The 25,818-nt window shown below is 42.6% G+C and overlaps 1 protein-coding gene across 15 annotated transcripts in view; it reads right to left on the bottom strand.

The window, feature by feature from the left end:
- Window positions 1-25,818, bottom strand: part of DST (dystonin) — a 558,750-nt gene that overhangs the window by 198,237 nt on the left and 334,695 nt on the right. For all 15 annotated transcript variants that reach the window (XR_014326489.1, XM_082847286.1, XM_082847281.1 and 12 more), the window contains one exon: window positions 14,807-14,973. Coding sequence is in view for 14 of the 15 variants with exons in the window: in XM_082847286.1 (XP_082703412.1) it covers window positions 14,807-14,973 (167 nt within the window). In the remaining variant the exon portion in view is untranslated. The remainder of the gene's footprint in view (window positions 1-14,806; window positions 14,974-25,818) is intronic.

The following is a 25,818-nucleotide window of genomic DNA, read 5'->3' as shown; positions in this document are numbered from 1 at the left end:
TGTGACAACTGCTGAAAGGACATATATAAGAAATATCAATAGTCAAAGTCCAAATCAGGATTTGTTTCCAAAGTATGGAAAAAAAGATTTAAATTCATAGAGTTTGTTACAACTTAAATATCCATTGACAGATGAATGCATAAAGAAGATGTGATATATATATATATATATATACACACACACACAATGTAATATTACTCAGCCATAAAAAAATGAAATAATGCCATTTGCAGCAACATGGATGCAACTAGAGATTATCACACTAAGTGAAGTAAGTCAGAAATAGACAAATACCGTATGATATCACTTACATGTGGAATCTAAAATAGGACACAAATGTACCTATCTACAAAACAGAAACAGACTCATAGACACAGAGAACAGACTGGCGGTTGCCAAGGGGGTGGGGGGTGGGAGAGTGTAGGAGTGGGAGCTTGCCATTAGCAGAGGCAATAGAGCAGAAATTAACACAACATTGTAAATCAACTACACTTCACTTTAAAAAAAAGGAAGGGCTTCCCTGGTGGCGCAGTGGTTGAGAGTCCGCCTGCCGATGCAGGGGACACGGGTTGGTGCCCCGGTCTGGGAAGATCCCACATGCCGCGGAGCGGCTGGGCCCATGAGCCATGGCTACTGAGCCTGTGCTTCCGGAGCCTGTGCTCCGCAACGGGAGAGGCCACAACAGTGAGAGGCCCGTGTGCCGCAAAAAAAAAAAAAAAAAAAGGAAAAAGAAAAAAAACACGCACCCCTATGTTCATAGCAGCACTATTTACAGTAGCCAAGATATGGAAACAACCTAAATGTCCATGACAGATGAATGGATAAAGATATGGTACATATAAAAAGAAATTTCATAGAGTTTGTTGGGTTGTATTGGCTCTCAGTTGGCACTCAGCAGTCATTTATGGAGTGAGTATAGACTTAAGTCTTGGCTACCCAGGATCTGAACCCTCAACCTCTGTTTGAGAAATTTCCCTTTTACAAACATGAGGGAGAGAAGCAGAGTCCATTAATACAAAACAAAAACATCAGGTTTTTCTTATCTCTCCTTTGCTCAGGAAATGTCCACTGCACACTTCACCCCAACGAGATGACACGACCTGGTCAACTCAAATTCTCCTGCAAGACTTGGTTCCACCACCGTCTCCTCCAGGAAATGCTCTTCTCTGTTTCCAGTGCTCTGTGCTACCTTTATTTCTGTAGTTACCACAGTTTGTTACAACTATGCATTTGTCCATCTCTCACAGTGGACTGTAGGCTTCCTGAAGGCAGAACCCATGTTTTATCCACATCTCTATCCTCAATATCCAGCCTAATGCCCAGCACATGAATACTTGAAGAATGAATGGATAATAAAGGAACAGATGAGCTTTGGGGACTGAAAAGTACCACTAATTCAAATTTCTGGAGATAGTCTCCATTTTAGGTTTGATCCTTTTCTTTTCACTAATTTCTACAGACAAAGCCACTATCTAAGGCTTCCAATCAGGATTTGAAATCCTCATCAAAATCCATGGGGAATAGGATCCGATATCACAGCTCCTCCATCACCCAAACAAATACACATGGTTTTGAGGTTTCCCAAGGGCTTTTCTCTACTGAAAACAATCTGGAAAATAGGCGTGGGGTGAAAACAACATGCAAGGGATCAATTATAACATTTTCAAAAGCACTAATTACTGCTCCTGGGCTCTGAATCCTCCCTTCTCATGTTCTCATGTGCACTCAGCTTCAGCTTTTGGCCATGTTCCCAGCTGGGATGTCTTATAAAATAATAACAGTCACAAAACAACAACAGGGATTCATATGTATTGATACCTACTATGTGGCAGGCAGTGCACTACAGGCTTTAAAGGCACTGTTTCACTTTATCTTCTTGACAACCCTGAGCAGCAGGGTGTGTTATTGTCCTGAATTTACAGATGGAAAAACTGAAGCTTAAGGACATTACATAACTTGGACAAGGGCAGAATCTGACAAGGAGCAGTCAGTATTTGAACACAGCTCTGTCTCCATGCAAAGCCCGAGCCAAAATGCTGCACTCTGCTGGCATTATACACTGAGAACTCATCAAATAGTTGTGTCCAGTATGAAGCTGAAAAATCAGGATAAAGAAAATACAGATGAATTCATGCTTCTGCTACTGGGGAAAATGATAATGATGGTAATTCCCAGAAAGAAACACCACAAAGTGTATGTGCGCACACTGGCATACTCAGAAAAATAAACTGTAAGCATTAAGATGTAGCTCCAGCTTGTTAACAAAACAAGTATTCATCGAATATACGAACGCTTCCCGTACTTGGAATGGTTTGATCCAGACTGGGGAAGGCCTGGTCATCTCTATTTTAACAAGGTTCTCCCCTTCCTCCAGGTGAATCTTATCAGGGAAGTTGGGAACTAAACCATCTTAGAATTCCCCTAGTCTCTAATCTTTCCTTTCAAAATTATTAACATTTTGTACTGGAAAAAAAATCCTCAATAATATCAGATATAACAAGACAAACAGGACAATCACAAACATGCTTTATACCCTCAACCAGGAGACAGCAAACCTTTTCATTCTTTTCCAGTGTTGATTTTTACTGTTTAAATCTAGAGGCAAAGAACACACTTAGGCCTGGAGTGGCGGAGGGGGGTGTTTCATGCTGGTCTAACTCTGGAAGACACTATAAAATGATGACTTCGGGAAAAGATACCATTTGGTAACATATTTTTTAACTTTTAATTTTTATTTTTTTATTGAAGTATAGTTGATTTGCAATGTTGTGTTAATTTCTGCTGTGCAGCAAAGTAACTCAGTTATACATATATATTCTTTTATATATATATATATTTCCATTTCCATTACAGAATATAATAGGATATTGAATACAGTTCCCTGTGCTATACAGTAGGACCTTTTGGTTTATCCATCCTATATATAAAAGCTTACATCTGCTAACCCCAACCTCTCACCCCATCCCTCCTCCAACCCCCTTCGCCTTGGCAACCACCAGTCTCTTCTCTATGTCCATGATTCATAACAGATTGTTTTAAAAATAAAATCAAAACCACTGAAATAAACCTTGTGGTTTGAGATATCTGATCATCTGAAAGGACACTGAGCCATAATTTCCTTTCTTAGCTGGAAAAAAAATAGAAAGTAGAATGGTGGTTTCCAGGGGGGAGAGGGGAGTTCCTCTCCCCTCTAGGGGGAGGGGGAGGGGGAGTTCCTATTTAATGAGCACAGAGTTTCAGTTTTGCAAGATGAAAACAGTTCTGGAGACGGATGGTGGTGATGGTTGTACAATATTGTGAATGTATTTAATACCAGTGAACTGTATACTTAAAAATAGTTAAGATGGCCAATTTTACTTTTACCTTACGTACCATGGTCCCTCAGTATCCACGGTGGATCAGTTCCAGGACCCACAAGGACACCCAAGTCCACAGATGCTCAAGTCCTTTACAAGCCCCCTTGTATAGGCAGTTCGGCATAAGTGGATACAACCAGCCCCAGATCGTGTAGTATTTCTGATCCCTGGTTGGTTGAATCTGCAGATCCCATTACCTATGGATACTGAGGGTTGACTATATATTTTACCACAGTTTTTTAAAGTTTCCAAAAATTATTAAAGACAAATTTTTACATATTTGAGAGAAAAAGTCTATACTGAGGTGGAAAAAGTCAAAGGGCTGTGATTTAGTCCTAACTTGCTTTGACTTTGAACACACATCCAGACACCTGTGTCACACTTCCCGTCTACAAAAAATGTGTATGGGGTGGAGGGAGGGCATTGGGGGCTGCTGCACCATATGGTTTGAAAAACCCCACTGATTTGCCCAAAGTCTCAAGAGAAGATCCATATGAAAGTACTTGGGGAACTAAGTATACAGAGCAATGTACAGAAGTTATTAAGAAGTTATCTATGGGCACACAAACAATGTAACACAATGTAATCAGAGAAGCAGAATGTGGTGCTTTGGTATGCTAATTATAAATAATCCTTCCCAGGCAACAAACTAGGTGTTCATCCATTCACTCAATATTTAATAAGCATCTACTATGTGCCTGGCAGTAAGGCATTAAGAATACAGGACTCTGATTTCATTTCTCTAATAATTAGCAATTTTGAACATGTCTTCATGTGCCTACTGGCCATCTGTATGTCTTCTTTGGAGAAATATCTATTTAGGTCTTCTGCACATTTTTCGACGCAAACTAGTATATACAGGATGGATAAACAACAAGGTCCTATTGTATAGCACAGGGAACTATATTCAATATCCTGTGATAAACCAAAATGGAAAAGAATATATATATATGTATAACTGAATCACTTTGCTGTACAGCAGAAATTAACAAAACATTATAAATAACCATACTTCAACAAAATTAAAAAAAAATTTTAAAGAATATTGGACTCTGTGTATGGAGAGCTCAGAGCTCTGAAGGGAGCTGGGGGGAAACCAGGAGAAAACCTGGTGGAAGAGTACCAGGCAGGAGGCAAAAGCACACATGTGCACTGTGTTAGAGGGAGCGTGCGTACAAGGGGACCAGTGCTCTGGCCACAAGCCAGCAAGCAGCAGGGGGACACAGGGAGAGACGAGGGTTGGATGAATGGCAGGATCCAAGATGATGCAGAATCTCATGAACTTCTTAAGGGATTTTGAACGTTTTCCCAAGAACGATGGAAAACTATTAAAATGCATTAAGGAGGATTAAGAGATTAAGCTTTCAGCTCTGACGTCAGACAGAGAAGAAATGTAAAAGGGTGAAAGTACTCCCAGAGAATCCAGGGAGAGGTCAGGGTGACTTGCAAAAGAACGTGGCAGCAGTGGGGAGAAGTGGACAGGCTGGGAGACAGAAGGTCAAATGCATAGAGCCAGGGGTGTAGGTACGGACGAGAGTCAACACCGAAGAGAAAGGCAGACAGGCAACCTTGAAGAATTCCCATGTCCACCAGCCTGTGAGACAGTCCGAGTGTGGAAAGGGTCCTGAGCAGGAATGGTCCAGGAAACGGAGGAAAACCAGGGCAGGGTGGGGCCAGAAAAGAAAAAGAGCATTTCATGAAGAAAAGATACCTGCAGTCAGTAGGGTCAAATACTGACAAATAAGATGAGGCCTGGAAAATGTGTCCTGGATACCCACATTTATCCTGAAATCACTCATGACCCTAGAAGAAGTGGTTTTGGTGGATTTGGGGGCCAGAAGCCAGATTCAAGTGGGTTGAAGAATAAGTATGGGGTGAAGAAATGAAAACAGAGGGTGCAGACAATTCTTTTGAGAAGTCTTCCCCTTTAAGGAAAGAAATGGTCTATGGCAGTAGATGGAAAAAAGCATGGGGTTGAGAGAGGTTTTTTTTAATTGTTTTATTAATGAAGAGGCTTCAGTGGGCTTAAAATCCAGTGAGAAAGATCTGTTCAGAGAGAAAAGTTTACTAGAAGGAGAAAGAAGGTTTCTGAGGCAACAGTTGGGATGGGGTCCAGAGCAGGGGAGGAGGGGACAGCCCTGGACAGGTGGAGGGAGGACGCCCATCAAACCAGGGAAAAGATGGCGAGATGGATGTAGAGGAAGGTAGGTTTGTACCTTTGGGAGCCAAAAGAAAGACTTTCTACCTTCTGGCCTCAAAATCCTCTGAAAGCAGGAGTGAGGAAGGACAGAGGGTGTGAGGGAGAGAAGGGGTGAATTAACATGTATAGAAGAGATGGCTGGGCAGAACCATGAGATTGGGAATACACCCTGAAGTTGGACTTTCTCCACTGTGCTTCATTTGCTGGGTACAGGCACAGAGCAAGCAGAGAGCTGGGCTCAGACAGGTCAGGCTTTGCTGGGAACCTGGTGTGTACTCAGCAGTACCGAAGGAGCTGAAAGGGATGCAGGGAGGGAGGGGGGAAGGGGGAAGGGGGAGGGAAGGAAGGAAGGAAGGAAGGAAGGGGGGGGAAGGGGGAAGGGGAGGGAAGAAAGGAAGGAAGGAAGGAAGGAGGGAGGGAGGGAGGGAGGAAAGGAGGGAGGGAGGGGGAAGGGGGAAGGGGGGAGGGAAGGAAGGGGGAAGGAAGGAGGGAAGGGGGAGGGAGGGAGGGAAGGAAGGAAGGAAGGGGAGAGGGAGGGAAGGAGGGAGAAACCCACTCCATTCACCTAGACATCAGTCTTAGCCCAACCTCTGTGCTCAGCACACAGCACACCAACTCACACACAGATACACGAAGCCACCCGTGTCACTTCCATCCGCTCTCAGATACATCACACAACACAAACATGCATTAACGATGCCTCACTTAGTCTATGATGGCAGGACAGTCACCGTAACAAATTCCTGAAGATGACTGTTTGGACTAAATCGTGTTCAGGCTTAGCATATTCTTACTGTTCTTATTGGTGGGAAAAAGCATCTCACCTCGGCCCCTTCCCCTCAAGAGGGAAAAAAAAAAGACCTATAATATGGTCCTTCCCCTCCCCCAGCAAATAACTACAAATGTGCAGGAGACCCACCCACAGTTGTGTAACTGGGTGTAGACAGTCCTTTATGCTCATATTTGGGTACATAGTGTTGAAGAAACAAAGCCAAGAGCTCCAAGGTAGCAACAAGCTATAAAAGTAACTTTCCCTTTTCTCAAAAGGAGATGTACGAATTTACTTCCAATATTCTTTTTTTTTTCCTACAAAGTGACTCTCTCCTACCAACAAGGCAGAAAGCAAAGAATGAGAAACACTATAAAGAACAGAAACATGTATATGTGTAACTGAATCACTTTGCTGTACACCTGAAACTAACACAACATTGTTAATCAACTATGCTCCAGTCCAGTATAAAAAAGAAATTAAAAAAAAAAGAAAAGAAACACTATAATTCACAGCAAGCTTTGTTAGGACTTCAAGATTAGAATCTAACGTGAGACATTAGAAGATACCTAATAAATTATAACTCTCACTTCTTCACAAAGAACAATTAACCCCATAACAGCCTCACAGACTTTACTAAACATAGAGAATAGTATTGATTTTGACAGAGTAACTCCTTCAGTTCCTATATTTAAGTGATCTTATGAGAGTAAATTATAAGTAAATCTAGGGGCTAGATACCACCCTCCCCCACAAAAAAAAGGGGTGTGTGTGTGGGATGAATCAACTTATTTACTCTGGGAGAAAATAGTAAACTACTTCTTTCAGAGAATAACATGAGAATATGAATCTATCAATGAGCCAAAATAAAAGAGGTGCTGCAACAAAACAGAGGGACCTATCAGGAAACAAGAGATGGAGAGCACACAGCCACTGGTCCTGCACTGCAAGAGAAATCTCAGGGTAGGAGAAGGTCAGAGAATGCTGAGGGGAAGCTGATGAAGGAAGAATGCATCAGGTTCGCAGTAAGGGGAGGCTTTAATCAAAGCCCATCTTCTCCGGAGCCTCCTAGCCACAGCCCTGTTATTAGTGGGTCAGCAGCAGCCTGGAGGGAGGGAAGGAAACTGACATTTATTACATGCTTCCTAAATCTGGTGTGACAGGCACGTTCTCATCTGTTAGCTCAAGACACCGGCCTCCCTCCCCGCTAGTATTCTAAATACACAGAAAAAATACACAGAAGAATACTAAAAAAGGTCACCGGATATGAACACTAACTCACATGCCTCTCGTGGATACAGATGCATTACCAGCCATGCATGTGAGCTCCCTATGGATTTTAAAATGTGATAATGTTTACAAGTCACCCACGTATGCCCTCAGAGTTCAAGTGTTTTAAGTTTATTTGGTAAGGTAAACAAGCAATTTGATTTTGCCTCACAAACTGAAATGTTTGTGACTTTTTAAAAAATGAACAACCATCAAGACTCTGTCTGCGTCTAGCCCATGGCCATACAAACCTTACCTGTGTACACACACACACACACACCCTCGTACCTCTGGGTTCTGCAGCCTGAGGGCAGACCAGGTTCTGAGAGAGAAAGAATCCCTAGTCAACACTAATCCAACTTCCTATGGGAACATTTCAAACCCTAAAGGGCCTCCTCCCAGTATTAAACCAGTCCAATCCAGTATAGCTTGTAAGGTGTGACTGAATCCAGGTAAGAGGCTGAATCACAGCCTCCAGGTCCTATTAAAGAAGATGACTCTGACCACGGCCTTACAGCCTAACCTTCCCAATTACAGCGTCTTTAAAGAATTAATAGAATGCTATAGGATGGTCCCATTAAATTTCTAAATCCAAATGAACACAATGAACAAAAATCATTGCTACCCAACTGCACACTCAGAGAAGTGAAAAATTCCTGGCTGCCTAATTAGAAAATATTTAAATGGCATGCTTCTAAAACATAACCTGTTCCAAAAATGTCGTCTTACTTGGGTAATAGATTTAAAACATGCTTGTGAAAAGAATGCCAGGGGCTTGAAAAGGAGAGTTAAATAAATGAATGCGATAAATTAAGAACAAGAAGAGGACAAGCAGAAACTAGTGAGCTGAAATAATTTCTCTACAAAACACCCTCAGCATTTCAGTCCTGACATACTTATTAGTATCTTGACGTGTGGCCACCTGAGGCTCGCCTGGCCCCACTGCACAGTCTGTGCTCTTTGTTCTGGCCCGTGGGTGCCCATTCTTGCCTCTGCCTGTCGGACAGAAATGTTTTCACGCTGAGTGATGCTGGGCGCTGCTGAGTTGGAACTTGGCATTCATCAGTGTTCCAGGGCAGGGACTGATAAAGTCAGACAAGTTGGGGGCTGAATTCAAGCTGGAAATCAGAGCTTTATTTCTCAGAAAGGAAAAAGTCCATTTTCCTGTGTGTATGAGCATACTTGAGAGCACAGAAGTCTCAGTTGAACCCTCTACTGTTAACACCTGCCTCGAAAGAACGTGTGCTACTGTCAGGAATTTCACTCCTCTGTGTGTGTCTTAACTCCTGGTGACTTACCAATCTGGTGTCTAGAGGATACTCCTAGAATCCCCTGGCTATTGGTTCTCAGTTAATTCTACTTCATCCTCTCTCGCTTTTAAGCTCCTTACTCATCAAATGCTCTTGTGACATGCTTGTCATCTAAGTCCATCAAATCCAAGTCTGCTTTGTCATTCTTTCAAATGAAAAGTAAGGTAAGATATCTTACCAGTTGTGATTTTTGGTGAAAAGGTTTTAATATGCTTTAAAGAAAATTTAAACTATATAGACAAAACAAGCAGAAACTAGTATAGATATATGATATTTTTATTATTTGAACCCTTTGCATGGAAAACTGAATATAACAAATAAACGTGCCTAGAAGGAATTAGGAACAGAATTTCCTAAGACAGAAGTAATATAAAAACAATGTATTTATCAGTGACCTATTTAAATAGAACCCACAGAACCATTCCTTGTAATCTTTTCTACTAAATCATATTACTTTATCATCCTTACTATTGAAACCGAGCAGGACCCTGTGGGGCTCCTGGGCAAGGAAGTTTTTCTGTCCCGCGTCTCTTGTCTGTAGGGAACAGATTACAGCCTCCATGATCTTCCCTGAGTCCCAAAGGGCAGATTCGAACAGCTGCCAATCAGGGAAGGGAGGGGGATGCAGAGACCAGAGAGGGCCAGCCCTGGGGCAGCGTCCTGGTTCCTCCTCAAGGGATACAGGTATCAATATCTTTGAGCTCTTTACAGAACTAAAACCCCCAATGAATGGAAGGTGTCAGCATTCTTCATTGCAGAGAAGACCCCCTGAGGCCAGATTAAAGGAACCAGAGAAGCTAATCAAGATTAGGAGATCACCTGAGACCAGATTAAAGGAGTACAGGCCCTGCACACACCCTAATCTTATCAGCAACCCCACCCTTGTACCACTGCTATAAAACTCCTCACCAAATCCTCCTGGGATGGGACACGCAGTTTTGAGGGGCACAAGTCCGCTGTGGCCCCCTTTACCTGGCAGAGCAATAAAGCTATTCTTTCCTACTCTACCTGGCAGAGCAATAAAGCTATTCTTTCCTACCCTATCCAAAACCCTGTCTCTGAGATTCAGTTTGGCACCGGCGCACAGAGGCTGAGTTTTCAGCATCACTATCCATTGCACAATCCAGGCTATCCACCCTCTGTAGGATAACACGACACACTAAAACTACAGAATAGTCCATTTGTGATTTTCCTCTTACTGGTACTAAGTATTTTAATGTTCTCTTATTATCTACAACTTTCCTCACTACATTACAGTTGTTGGTGATGCTATTTTCAGAGATGGCTGATTCTAAGTTAAACAATTAATGCTGTCCTCATTAATTTCTTACAAGGGACCAAGATCTTAGCTGGCAGTTATATATGATACTGCTCATTTGGTCATCTTGTAAGCAGATAGGGTAGGGGGTCCCCGGAGAAAGAGAACCAGGCACGGCTTTCTTTATGTAAGAGGAGCCATTTTTGGTCTAAGCCATTTTGTGATATAAGACTGGCCACAGTGCTTGCCCTTGAACAGATCTCAGTAATTAATGATCTTAATGGAACAAAAGAAAGCAGAAACATTGCCTGTTATCAGGCAAGAGAAGTAACAATAGCAAAGATAATATATCAGTTGTAAAGATTCCCAGTTCTGTTTCAATGGTGAAGATGAGCCTGAAATGCTCAACCACCAGATAAACTAGAACCTAAGGGATAACAATGGTGACCTTTTCTGACCCTTGTGACTTCAATCAACTAAAGCTTGGGCTCTGTCCACCACCCAAGCCCCTTCATGAATATGCATGTACTGCTAGCTTAAAACTTCCCCAATTTTGCTGTTTGTGGAGACACTGCTTCTGGAAAGATCTCCAGTGTTCTCCTTACTTGCTGCAAGTAAAATAAATCCTTCCCGATCTTTGGTTTGGTTGTGTCTTTTGGCTGGACACCCACCAAAAGGCAAACCCAGTTTTCAGGTAACAATTTCTTAAATCCATCAAGAATTTTCACATGTCTTTGCTGAATATCATTAGTTTTCAAGGATGCACTGCCACAGCTTCTCTGGCCAAAAGTTCCATTTCTTGATATGCAGTCTGCCTACAGGAAATTACCTAAGTATTTACATGGAAGTATATGAGGACTTGAGAACCCAGAGCAATCACCTCCATTATTTAAAAGTGTATGTGATATGGAGCACGTGAGTTACCTTCTGAGCCTCAGTTTAATAATTTAACAATTTGATAACAAATTGATAACAATGGAAATAGTGCCATCTATTTCACAGGACTGTGATAATTTTAAAAGCTACCATATATTAAAAACAGGCAGGACAGGAATTAATACCTGGTCAACATTCTGCATCTATTTCCTGGGTACCTGCTATGTGACAGTTACTTTCTTTTTACCTCCATGGAACATTCTTAGTGCGTAACATCTATAAATCAGTCTTATGAAAATTTCTCTTCATTTTTATTTCATATAGTAGTTCTTTCGAAAAAAAGAATTTTAGAAAATTAAGCTTCTATGGAACTTTTAGAATAAAAGTTAGTAAAGTGCTGTTTACTGGGGTTAACAAACACGCTCTCCACTTTCAAAAGTCATAATGTATAAGGGGACACTAATAGAAATATGCTAGACAATCACGTGCTTGACTCACAACTGTTGACAGTATTCACATCAATACAGAATCTGAAGGATGCTATTACCTTCCCATTTCAGATCTTAATTCTAAATCTTAGAAGATACTAAATGCAGTTGGCCCTCTGTATCTACGGTTTCTGCATCCTCAAATTCAACTAACCATGGATCAAAAATATTTGAAAAAAAATTCCAGAAAGTTCCAAAAAGCAAAACTTGAATTTGCTGTGTGCTGGCAACTATGTACACAGCATTTCCATTGTATTAGGTATTAGAAGTAACCTAGAGATGATTTAAAGTATATGGAGGATGTGTGAGGTTATATGCAAACACTTCACCATGCTACGTAGGGGACTTGAGCATCCACAGATTTTGTTATCTGCGGGGGTCCTAAAGCCAACCCCCCTGGCAGATACCAGGGGACAATTGTACACAAAAACCTTACTAAATCAGTTATTACAAATAATACTGGTTTACTCTTAAATGATAAACACTATTTTCCTTCTCATCTCCAGAGAAATCTCTCGCATTCTATCTACTGCAGGTGACCTTGTCACATCGGAGTACCATAACCCTCTTTCCATCCACTGCCTCAATCACGAGATTGTTTCCTGTGAAGCCCTCCTTCCCTCTTAAGGGCCTTCTCAACAAAGTATCCTATATGGTTAGACTTGGCATCTGAGTAGAAACCAAACCCATGTGCCACCTCAGATGATTTTTATTACAGAAGTCAAGTAAAATTCATATAAATAATAAAACTTTTTATCTGAAAAAATCCAAAAAGCCCAATGAAGTGGGTATATTTCCAGAGCGAATCCAAATAAATACATTACAAAATTTAAGAGAATAATTATCAAGTAAAAACAAATGCTAAGTAAAACACTACTCTCTAAATGTGATTAGTACTGCCCAATAGCCAAAAATCCGCTAACAGTGATTTCATAATTGTTCATAACTTTGTCTCCTTTGTTCCTAGAGTAAATCAAGGCTCTCACCAAAGAAAACCATGTGGAGCTCAATGCCACCTGCTTAATTCTTACACATACTAGGAAAAAAAAGTACTCATTTGTTTTTTAAGTAAAGAGAAAGGCCCAAGAACTTACAAAAAATACAGTTCTACAGATGAAAGATTTCTTCTAGTAAAAGAAACCACAGTAATTCTAGGCATAGGGTAACTGAACAAAACTTCAGCAACAAAGATATCTTCGAAGTATTTAAACCTGATATTCAGTATTTTTACCATGAACTCCAACAAGGGAAAACAAAGCACACTAGGAAATCCAAGTTCAAAGTTAAAGCTAAACATACTACTATATACAAAATAGACAGTACACAGAACTCTACACAATATTTCATAATAACCTATAAGGGAAAAGAATCTGAAAAAGAATAGATACATATGCAGCTGAATCACTTTTCTGTACACCTAAAACTAACACGTTGTTAATCAACTATACTTGCATTAAAAAAAAAAAGTTAAAGCTAAGCAATGTTCTAAAATGATCACTCTGTCAAAATAAAAGTTCAAAACAAATGACTTTCACAAGATCCAAATCTTTTCCTAAAGCAACGTGAGTTCTGTAACATTAAACAGGAAATTTTAGGATCTGTGACACAGCAGTGACTTATTTAAGTATAAAAATGCACAGCAGGTATATACCAATTGGTACTCATAATCCTTCCTAAGTATTGAAGAGACAATGCCTGGAGATCAGTTGTTTTTAAAAGTCAATTATTTTAGAAGAATAGCTGGCTTCTAAATGTTTTGCTTCTAAGCTAAAAAACTTCAGAGAGCAGAGCACACCCTCAAAATGCATCGTGACACACATCCTTTGGTGTAACAATCCAAATACTGTCATTCAAAGGCTAAGAAGACCTTTCCACCCCAGGTACAGAACAGGTGAGACTTGACGGCCTGTGTTCTAAGTCACATGGGACACAGTGTGATCATCACACTGTCTGTGACCATGAAGCCCTCTTGGCACCGTGTCCCTCAAGGAGAGCTGGCACTTTACTCTGGGCAACCACAGGATTTTCTTTTTAACTCAGCAATCTACACCTACCTCTACTGAAATGTTGTCCTGTAAAGGAAGCAGACTATGACAGCGCTTAAAGGGGACTCTTGGGTGTGGACCCATGGGAGACTCAGTTCAGTTCTATAGATGTCAAAGTCTCCAAAATAAAAAAGAGTGGGGAGAAAGGGGAGAGAAAGGAAAGGAAGAAAGAGAAAGGGAGAGATGGGGTTCCAGGCAAACAGACTGGGTGAGAATCTAGCTCTGCAAGCTGGTAGCAGTGTGACCCTGGCTAACCTGAAGTTCCCCATCTATAAAAGTGGGTGACAGCAGCTCCTGCTTTATGGGACTCTGGGAGATGAGTGAGATAACATAAGGAAAGCATTTAACAGAATGCCTCACATGCAGAAAGTTATCAAAATATGACCTATTCCGCCTATTGTTTTTATTGCAATCCAATAAGTTTGTCAGTTTAGTGAGTTACTCTATTTGGGAAGATATTCAGTTCTTCAACGACATGACATAATCCTTGCAAAACTAAGAAAAATAACGGAGATCAAAACATCATTTTCAGTAAAGAATTTCCAGGAATTTCATTTTTTGTAAGGCAATAGGAGTGTGGACTCAACAGGCAAGTACCTGGGTTTGAATCCCAAGCCTGACACTCGATGGTTTTGTGACCTGAAGCAAGTATTTACTCTGGTCTCAGTTTCTGTCTGTAACTCAGGGAGGACAAGATTCCCTTAGGGATGCTGTGTGGCCTGAGTGAATGAACATATGTAAACTGCTTAGGACAGCACCTGGCACTTAGTAGGTGCTACGTCAGTGTTAACTCAGATCTTGGGGTTAACAATTCTCACCGGGAAACTGATTACCACCCCGAAGTTGGCCATCGTTAAACCCAGCTGCTTACTAGAGTAACTAGATGAGGACGCTATGATATGGAAACTTGTGAGGCTTAATCTGAACCTTGACCTCACTAATCATCAGTTCTCTACATACACAATCTTGGTCCTCCACCTACAGATTCTACGTATCAGAGCTTACTCTCCACGAAGTCACTGACAAAATCCAAAGACACACCATAGCTCTGTGTATCTGAGTAACGATCTCTGGGTAGTGGAAATGTGATTTTTTTTTCACTTGTCTGTATTTCTAATGTTCTGCCATACACATTCAGTGCTTGTCTAATAATAAAAGGTTATTTTAAAATTTGGAAATGAAAGAAACACTTCTCAGATTTGTCAAAGGGGGAAAAAACCCAACAAATTCCATACCTGTATTTATGAATGATGGCATTAAATAGTTTTCCATCTCTCCAGCAGGTGGTGAAATTTTCACACTGAATCCCCACATAACCCTCTGTGGCCTGCTGTGTCCACAGTAACAATCTCTCTTTTGCAGACATGTCTTCTGACTCACCAGTAACATGGATGTCAGATATCTAAATGGAACAGAAAACATTAAACCATTAGGAAGGAAGGAAACTAACACAGATTAAGAACCTACTATGTGCCAAGCACTTTACAAGTGCTGTTTCACTTAATCCTCCTAACTCTCACTTGTAAGAGGAGTATATTTTTCCCATTTTACATATAGGGAAACTGAGTTTCAAAGAGGTTAACAGATGGAAAAGTCAGATTTAACCCAAGCATCTCATTTATTTTTCATTCCAAAATGTCCCAGTGTTGAAAATTCTCCATTCCACTTTACTAATTAGATCTGTTCAAACAACTTAAGCACATGTTTTTCCAAGTTCAAATGGATCAAAGCAGAACCTACAAATTAATCTACGTTACTGCCTGCAGAGAACTTGATCCAACAGGTATTCTGTGTAAAGAACAGAAAAGGAAAACAGCACCCTCTACAATTAACCACATTACATAACAATTTGGCTTGAGGTCTCTCTAATTTTCTCATGAATCCTCATTCAGCTTACTCAATGGGAAACTTTTATCAAATAATTTTCCCTATACTTTGTTTTCATTAATTTTTTAAAGTCTCTTCCATTAAACGATAATAAAACAGGTCCCCAGTTCACACGATTTACATCTGCAAGTCGCCCTTTGATAAGGGTCCTACTTAACCTGCTGATGATGACATTAAGGCACCAAGTGACCTCGGCAGGGGTCACACAGTGATTTCCAAACTGGGAGTAACACCGGCAAACTGTTCCCTCAGCCAGTGCAGGAGCAAAGCCAGGGGATCAAGAGGACAGGCGGCCAGCCAGGGTCAGATGGGAAGCAAAATGGAGGGGGGGGCAAGTCATCCTGCACCAGGAAGAAAATCCCTGAAGTCATGACACTGGCCCCAGTCCTGGCCGCTAGTCCCATAGCTTTGAACACGTCATTTTACATCTGTGAGTCAACATTCTCATCTATGAGGAGGAAGGAGGCAGAAGCAGATAATGTTCAAGACTCTTTTCAGTCTAAACTCTGAGAGGCTAAGACACTGTAAAAACAACACAGAAGGCAAAGGTCCAAACAGGCAGTCAGGCAACTGAAAGTAGAAAACCCAGACCAAAGATAGCCCTTAGTCTAGAAAGGTGAATGGATAAAGAAGATGTGGCACATATATACACACACACACACACACGCACGCACGCACGCGTGCACACACAGTGGAATATTACTCAGCTGTAAAAAAAAGAATGAAATAATGCCATTTGCAGCAATATGGATGGACCTAGAGATTATCATACTAAGCGAATTAAGTCAGACAGAGAAGACAAATACCATAATGATATCACTTATATGTGGAGTCTAAAATATGGCACAAATGAAGTTATCTACAAAACAGAAACAGACTCAAAGACACAGAGGACAGACTTGTGGTTACCAAGGGGAGGGGCGGTGGGGGAGGGATGGACTGGGAGTTTGGAATTAGCAGATGCAAACTATTACACATAGAATGGAAAAACAACAAGGTCCTACTGTATATAGCACAGGGAACTATATTCAATATCCTGTGATAAACCATAATAAAAAATATGAAAAATAATATATATGTATAATAACTGAGTCACTTTGATCTACAGCAGAAATTAACATGACATTGTCAATCAACTATACTTCAATAACATTTAAAAAAATAAAATAAAACAAAGAAAGCCTTTTACACTGGCCATTGCTTGGTGCAAACAGAAAGCCCTTTATTCCTACCGCTGCTCCAGGAGCCAGAGGACTAGAGGCCAACCCAGGGACGTGGGGAAGGGACACGTGGCAGTTAAGCCCACCCTAGGCCTACCAGCTCTGCCAGCACCCCGTGGAAGGGATATAGGCCAACACGCCTCTCTCCATCCGGTACTGGGTGAGACAGCCGTTCCAGGGAGCTCACACCCAGACACAGCCGGAGCAAGGCTCCCCACACAGGGCCAGTATTTGAAAGTGCAGGTGTACCTCAATTTAGTCATCTTTCCTAGGAATCTGTGCTCATCTCCACAGCACAGGAAAGAACTGTGTGCATGAACATGTTATATAGGATATATGGGAAGGATTTCTTTTTGTTTGTTTTTGTTTTCATTTTATTGAAGTATAGTTGATTTACAAGGCTGTGTTAGTTTCAGGTGTACAGCAAAGTGATTCAGTTACATATTTATATATTCTTTTCCAGATTCTTTTCCCTTATAGATTATTATAAGATAGTGAGTACAGTTCCCTGTGCTATAAGGTAGGTCCTTGTTGGTTATCTCTTTTATATATAGTAGTGTATATCTATTAATCCCGAATTCCTAATTTATCCTTCCCCCCGCCTCTCCCCTTTGGTAATTTTTTTTTTAAAACATGGGGGAAAAAAAAGAGCAGAAACATCGCCCAACTTCCAACTGACATTCTGCCCTAAAATCATGCTGGCGAGCCTTTCCAGCACATCCCAGGAGTTCAAATCCCATCTCTACCACCTACATGTTCAAGTTACTTATCTGCTTTAAGATCGTTCTCTCACTTGTAAAACAAGGATGATAACAGTCATTACACTGTGTTGTGCAAATTCAACAACACGGACACAGAGTAATGCCTGGCACACAGTAAGTACACTTTCAATTTGTTGGCTATTTTATTGCTATGGTTATTCTTTTTTTTTGACAAAGGGAGAAGCAAATACTTGGCTTTATTATTCTCCCAATTCTCTTAGGAAAAGAGTAAAAGATAAAAGTTTTCAAATTTGTTGCCTCAGACCAATTGAAATCTCTGAAAACAAGGTTCAGAGAAACGAATCTAGGAAACTGTAAATGAAAAGTTGAACCTCTATGCAAAATTTCACAAGAGCCTTTACAGATTATAAAATCAGCTTCTTTTGGACTTGTGGTTGCCAAGGGGGAGGAGAGTGGGGGAAGGATGGACTGGGAGTTTTGGATTAGCAGATGCAAATTAGAATATATATGATGGATATAAGCAACAAGGTCCTACTGTATAATAAATAGCACAGGGAACTATATCCAATATCCTATGACAAACCATAATGGAAAAGTATATAAAAATGTATATATGTATAACTGAGTCACTTTGCTGTACAGCAGAAATGAACACAACATTGTTAATCAACTATACTTCAATAAAATTAAAATATATATATATATATATATAAAATCAGCTGCTTCTGGGAACCCTAAGAACACAGGAGCTACGTGGGTGATATTTATAGCTATATGAAGAAAGGGGCGATAGCTGGGCAGAGGCGGGGACTGGTTTCTGCCGGGTCAAGAACGTTCCACGCCAGTCCAGTCACAAAGGTAACTACCTATTAACAAGGGCTGCCAAAACATTTCAACCACAGGGTTAAGTTTAATAGTTGCAGCGCTGCCCAGCACATCCAGGGAAAGATATTAAGAAGAAGAGTTTAGAGGTCTGAATATGGCTAAACATCAACCAGGAGAAAATAATATATTTTATTAAATAAGTTCCCGAAAGTTCCCAAATCATATTTCAGCACGTTATTCTCACACACACTGTATCAGACCATTACACATGCATACACTGATTCAAAAGCTATAGTTTTAAAGGGTATTTCAAATATGTTCTGAACCAAACTTTAACATATCGAAGACCACTATCACGTTTAGTCTTTCAGCTTCTCCTGGGATTTCCAATTAACTGAGTAGTAACCCCACAGGGAAATCAAGGCATTTTTAGATATACTGTTACCACTAGCCACTACCTATCTGAGTCTATCAAACTTTTCATGATACGGTGTAAACAAAATTAAAAAGCAAAATAAACCAAACGCTAAACGTTGTTAAGTCTGCCGTTGCCACTCATGACTCCTAATGTAAAATCTGTGCATTCAGCAAAACAGCCTGACTCTTCCATCAAGGGCAGGCCACGTGGGATTCTAGGAAGTAACCAAGGCTCCTCCCTTCGAATCCTGGAGGCACACAGAGAGCAGAGATGGTTTCAATTCCTGATGCCTGCATTCAAATCCCAACTGCAACCACTAAGAGGAATAAGACCCAGAGCTACTCAACGTGGATGGACCTAGAGATTATCATACTAAGTGAAGTAAATCAGACAGGGAAAGATAAATATATGATATAGCTTATTTATGGAATCTAAAAAAAATGATACAAAGGAACTTATTTACAAAACAGAAAGAAACTCGCAGGCATAGAAAACAAACATGGTTACCAAAGGGGAAAGGGGGGGAGGGATAAATTAAGAGTTTGGGAGTAACAGATACACACGACTATATATAAAAGAGATAAACGACAAGGACCTACTGTACAGCACAGGGAACTCTATTCAATATCTTGTAATAACCTGTAATGGAAAAGAATCTAAAAAAGAATATATATAAATATATGTATACTTGAATCACTTTGCTTTACACCTACAACCAACACCACATGGTAAATTAACTATCCTTCAATTAAAACAAAGAAAAGATTCTCCTCATTTTTAAAACTTACATGATGCCATAATAACATCTTCCTCCTGGAGCAGTTCTAAAGTTTAGACAAGATAATCTGCACTATCTCAGCACAGGACCTGGCAGATAGAAAACTCTACAAATGTCAGCTTCTCCCACAACTTCATGAGCAGTATTTGCTGCTTCAAGCCTCTCACCAGCGATCTGTCAGCTCGCATCTAACACAAGCAAGATCGTTTAGACCCAAGTTCCTTTCGAAACTGGAAGCCCTCATGCTTCTCATCCGGGTCACTGCTGCTGCCCCCCAAGTGCAAGTTCTTCCTCTCACTGAGCCTCTCCGGCCACGTTTCATCTCTGCTTCATCTCCCAGACCCAGACTGTCTCCACTCCCAACTTTCCGGAAGTATCTCTTCCACGGGAAACCAAGTCCACCTCAGCATCATTACCCTGCCCCGCTTCTGCCTTTTTACTGAAACCCAGGCCCCGCCACTGCACTGCGTTAACTCAAGTCCTGGACACCACCGGGCCCACGGGCAGGGCATGTGTTTCGAACGCTCCCAGTGAAAACCAGTAGTTTTCAAACCATTATCCATGGGCACAAAGACCTTGCCTTCACACAGCAGGTCACTCTTGTGCCACCACCTTCCTGCTGTCCTCAAGATGACCCACACTCCCCAGCGGTCTGACACCGGGCTGCTCTCCCCGTCTGCATCCAGGGCCCCATCCTCACAGGCCTTTGTCTTCCCTCCATGTCAGCCGGTCACACACACCTGTGGCCACAGCCTGGATCTTGTCACCTTGAACCCAACTTAGTCCACTTCAGGTCTGTACCTTCTGATAGCAATGTCCATTCTTCCAGTACTTTCATTCCTTAACTCCAGCTGGACCAACCACCAGGCTCAGCAACATCTCACATTCCTCCACTGGCCTGATTCTGCCCTGTCTCTGAGCCCTCTGCTCTCTTTACCTCCTTTTCCATTCGGTTTGCACCACATGATCCATCACTTCAACCACCATCCTCAACTCCCTCACTCCGTCCTCACCTTGCAACCACCCAGCCAAACCTCAACCCTGATCCAGGCAGCAGTATGTCTTCTCCAACCCTGCCCTGAGTCTTCTCCACCCCTGCCCTGAGTATACACCTGAACTAGAGGAAACCATACCACCACGTGGACTACTGCCTCCACGAATCCCAGCTCTGATCTCAGCCGGGGGCTCCAGGAAACTTGCCTTTTCTTTTCAGTGTCCTAAACAGCTGGTTTTTCTATCCCTCACAGCATCTCTGCCAACTCTTCCCGAAATGCCTGAAACTCGTACCCCACCCCCTCTTCTTTCCACATCTGGCATCACTTTTTCATCTTCTTTACAGAGAAAACAGTGACGCACATAAGAGCCCCCTCACTGTCCCATCTTGTCACCCTTGACCTTTGCTTCCTCCTGACCTGCTTCCCTCCTGTGAATCCTCCACCTCCTGGGGTGGGGGTCTCACTATCAGTGACCCTCCCCTCACCTGGGTGTTTTGCTCTGAGTATATAAGATGCCCAAGGCTCTTCCATCCTAAAATAAATAAAAACAAATAACCCTCATAAACCCAGTTTCCTCTGTACTTAGCACCAACTCTCTTCTCAGTAAAGCAACTGGAAAAAAAAACCATTCTGTGTTTTATAATCTTTATTATCTTTACTCCTCAACCCGTCCAGACTTGGCTTCCACCCCAAACACTCCACGAAAAGTAAGGAGAGGTGACCAGATAAAAAGGGAGGGAGTTCTTGCTCATGATTCTGTTTTCTCAGGAAAGAAGGAAATTAGACGGTTGGTGGAACGTCACAGAGGAAGTGGTGGGCACAGGAGGGGATGAGGCGCTGAGAGACGGCACAGGGTCATCGGTCTCTCCTCCAGTTCCCCATCCTGACCTTGCCGAGGCAGCAGTTCTGCCAAACCTGCTCATCTGCGAATTCCCCACGAACCTGGGGAGACCGAAGTACCTGATTCCAGGGATGCATGAGCTGCCCCAAGACTGTCTTCAAGGGAGAAGAGGGTCTTATAGCCCCATTTCTTCTGTTTCCCCATGGCCAACGATGAGCTGAAGCAACTATTATCTTTACTCAGGACCATCGCCTCTAGTCTCCAGTGTCAATACCAACAATACCGGGCTCAGGAGAGCTTCCCCTTCCTCTGGAACTAAGCCTCAGTGTCGGGACGAGTAACAGCCTCCTAACCAGCTGCACTGGACCACGTCTGCCCTGCTCTCACTCCGCAGGCACATTAATCCAGGTCAGTCTTGGCTGGTCTTCCCAGACCCAAGCCATTCTCCTTCTATTCCACGATCAAACCATACGAACGTCAGACCATGTGGACTAAACACTCCCTCTCTCCTCGGGTCCTCTGTTCAGGCTACTTCTCCCCTTGGAACATCCTCCCCATACCCTGCCCAACGTGGTCAGACTAGGTGCTCACTTACCATCTGCTGAGTAAGGGGTGGGAGACAGAGAGGGAAGGGGGAGGAAGGAAGGGAGGGAGGGAGGGAAGGAGGGAAAGGAGGAAAGAGGGAAGGAGGGAGGGAAGGAGGGAGGAGGGAGGGAGGAGGGAGGGAGGAGGGAGGAGGGAGGAGGGAGGAGGGAGGGAGGAGGGAGGGAGGAGGGAGGAGGGAGGAGGGAGGAGGGAGGAGGGTGGGGGAGGCGGGGAGGAAAGATCAGAAAAACGTGTCACGTTTTCATTTGGTATGAATGGGTTTTAGTCTCTCATGTAAACCTTGTCATCTTAGAAAGTAAATGGCTGCCAATTAAGCTCACTTTGCAATCATCACCAAACACCCCGACCACTGCCCAGAAGTGCCCAGGCGGTGAGCCCAGCCCCGGAGATTACTCTCCAGAGTCCTGACCAATCCCCATTTCTCTGGGTGTGTCCGCCTCTGTGTCTCCAGCCGCCCATCACCCCCTTTTGCGTACTCCTGGCCCCACGTGTCCCCATGTCTGTGTCTCGTGGCCCCACGTCCCTGGGTGTCTCTGTGGCCTGGGTGGGCCTTTCTGAGGTGGCTGCCCCACGCTCCCCCTCCTGCTGCCCCAGTCCTGCACACAGTGTTATTTATGCCCCCCCCAGCCCGTGACAGCCACCGCCATGCCCCTCACAGTGTCCCAAGGGAGGAGGGGCATCCCTGCCAGGAGCCCTCTGCCCATCTCCCTCCCTGCCTCGCAAGCCCCCGCCCACCACCCTCACGTGGCTCACATTCAACTGCCGGAAGTTTTGCTGTCAATAAAACGTTTGAGGATCGCAAAAAAAAAAAAAAAAAAAGTGAGAGCCCCACATTACCTAAGTGTCATCGAAATCATTTCTGTAAAACAGTTTCATAAACTTGACCCAGGACATAGCCTTGAAATGCCTTTTCAATGGAAGAAAACAAGCCATCACCCCCCATCTGAGAGTTCACTCCCAGCTGACAGCGGACTGGCCCTGCTACCTGCTGTGGGAATAGCCACAGCCTCCTGATTCTGGTCAGCTGAGGCTGCAAGCCTGGAAGTCCTCTGAGTAAAGTCAATGGCACTAGATGACTGGGCAACAGCCACACCTGATTTTTATGGATGTTGTAATGGTTCTGGCATGCAGGGAGGGGAGGGCACACCAACAGCCAACTTCCAAAGCTGACGCACATACTCCCTAGGAGACTATTCACATTTTTATTTATTTTATTCTATACTAGGCAAATATGCAACTTAAAAATTTTTTTTAAATAACTATAATTTATTGAAAAGGTTAAAAAGTTAATCAAATTTACTATTTAAATAATCGACATGTGACACCAGAAAGGCAATGTCTCTGAGGTTAAGAGAACTGAGAAATTTAACTTAGAGAGGCTATAAAAATAGTAAAGGATTAAGGAATCCGGGGAACTCAAACTGGAAGGTCACAAAGCCCTCTGGCAACTCCCTGGTTTCACTGGTGAACAAGCTGAGGCCAAAGGAGGTGAGGGGACTGGCCCAGGGTCTCAGCACTCGAACAGGAAGGGGCCGAGGGGATGGACCTATGTCTCCTAAATTCCAACTCAGAATTTGCAAGAGGAGAGTGAAATCTCTCCTTCATATTTAGAAAAGAAATCTACCCGTAAAACTCAGACTGATCTTTCCTCAGGAGGCCCAGTGGGTGCTCACTCTTCAATGCTGGAGAGATGTCTGAACCCGGGTTGGGTTAGGGTTAGGGGTAGCCCCCAGCTCCCCTCAACCCTAAGGTCAAGACCCTTCCCCTGGAGCTTCCTAGCCTCTACACTGGCAAAGCAGCTGCTACAGAGAACACTTCTCATTTTCAGAGGAGGACCCACCCCTGGATCTCTCACAGGAACCAAACGTCAGGGTTCACAGAGGTTCCCTCACTAGACTATACACACGCCCTTGACTGCCAGCCTCGCCACAGAGCAGCAGAGCTGTCCCTAGATTCACGTCCTTCCTCTTCTCCCAGAGCTGCTGCAATAGGCCCTCTGGATGCATCTGGACTGAGCTGCAAATAAACATATTAGTTTTACGACTCGGTCCCTCCCAGGGGTTATTTCTGTCAACCAAGAGGTTGACAGAATTTTAAGCTAATGGTGGAATTAGAGAACACACTCTCTGACACGTTATAGGTATTCACTAAACATCTGCTGAAGAAACAGTCAAAAGAAGAATGGACCTGGGGGATGAGAGGCAGCTCTGCTGGTGCAGAAGGATACCTTATGTCCAAGGAAAGAAAGAAGTGCTCTTCACAACAGGTGGTCACAACATGTGTCCCCTTTTTAACAGGAGCAGAAGACAGTGGTGAGACAGAAGTTATAAAGCGCCTACAACCTCCTGTCTTTCTCCCACATACTACTTCATTGAATCCTCAGAACAAGAAACCATCCTAGTTCACAGACATGGGAAGTAAGACCTGCATTAAATGTAAGTCTTCTGGTTTCTCCAAAGAAGACATACAGATGAACAATAGGCACATGAAAAGATGCTCAACATCGTTAATTATTAGAGAAATGCAAATCAAAACTACAATGAGGCACCACCTCACACCAGTCAGAATGACCATCATTAAAAAGTCTACAGGGACTTCCCTGGTGGCACAATGGTTAAGAATCTGCCAGCCAATGCAGGGGACACGGGTTCAAGCCCTGGTCTGGGAAGATCCCACAAGTCACGGAGCAACTTAGCCCATGTGCCACAACTATTGAGCCTGTGCTCTAGAGCCCGTGAGCCACAACTACTGAAGCCCATGAGCCTAGAGCCAGTGCTCCGCAACAAGAGAAGCCACCGCAATGAGAAGCCCACGCGCCGCAACTAGAGAAAGTCTGTGTGCAGCAACGAAGACCCAACGCAGCCAAAAATAAATAAATAAAGTCTACAAATAACAAATGCTGGAGAGGGTGTGGAGAAAAGGGAACCCTTCTACACTGTTGGTGGGAATGTAAGTTGTTGCAGCCACTGTGGAAAAGAGTATGGAGGTTCCTCAGAAAACTACAATAGAATTACCATATGATCCAGCAATCCCACACCTGGGCATATATCCAGACAAAATTATAATTCAAAAAGATATATGTACCTCTATGTTCACAGCAGCACTGTTCACAGTAGCCAAGACATGGGAACAACCTAAATGTCCATCAACAAATGAATGAATAAAAAAGATGTGGTACATATACACAATGGAATACTACTCAGCCATGAAAAAGAAGAAAATAATGCCATTTGCGGCAACATGGATGCAACTAGAGATTATCATACTAAGTGAAGTAAGTCAGAAGGAGAAAGACAAATAACATATGTTATCACTTATATGTGGAATCTGAAATAGGACACAAATGAACCTATCTACAAAACAGAAACAGACTCATGGACATGCAGAACAGATTGGTGGTTGCCAAGGGGGAGGGGGTTGGGGGAGGGATGAAGTGGGAGGTTGGGATTAGCAGATGTAAGCTTTTATGTATAGAATGCATAAACAACAAGGTCCTACTGTGTAGCACAGAGAACTATATTCAATATCCTGTGATAAACCATAATGGAAAAGAATATAAAAAAGAATGTATGTATAACTGAATCACTTTGCTGTACAGCAGAAATTAACACAACATTGTAAATCAACCATATTTCAATTAAAAAAATAAAACTTAAAAAGAAAATTTTAAGTCCTCTGACTCAAGAGCTCCTAAGTCCCCTTTCCTCTGCTACACCCAATCTGTAGCGACGCCCTACAGCATTTCAGGAAGAGTTTTATCTATCAATGAACCAGCTCATTTTACAGAAGGAAAAACTGATTTAAGGGATACACAGTGGATATGGGAATGGTAGTTGTCAAATGTTCTCCCTGCAGAACCCAAATCCCTACTGGCTAGTCACGAGTATCATCCAGGGAATTTCAATTCCTTCATATAGTTTTGTTAAAATAAACGACAGTTTATACTCTAATTGAG

Source organism: Leucopleurus acutus (assembly GCF_964270905.1).
Source record: "Leucopleurus acutus genome assembly, chromosome: 10".
In the NCBI taxonomy this organism is placed as follows: domain Eukaryota; kingdom Metazoa; phylum Chordata; class Mammalia; order Artiodactyla; family Delphinidae; genus Leucopleurus; species Leucopleurus acutus.
The sequence above is the reverse complement of the archived record's forward strand: the minus strand, read 5'-3'. Positions and strand labels throughout refer to the sequence as shown.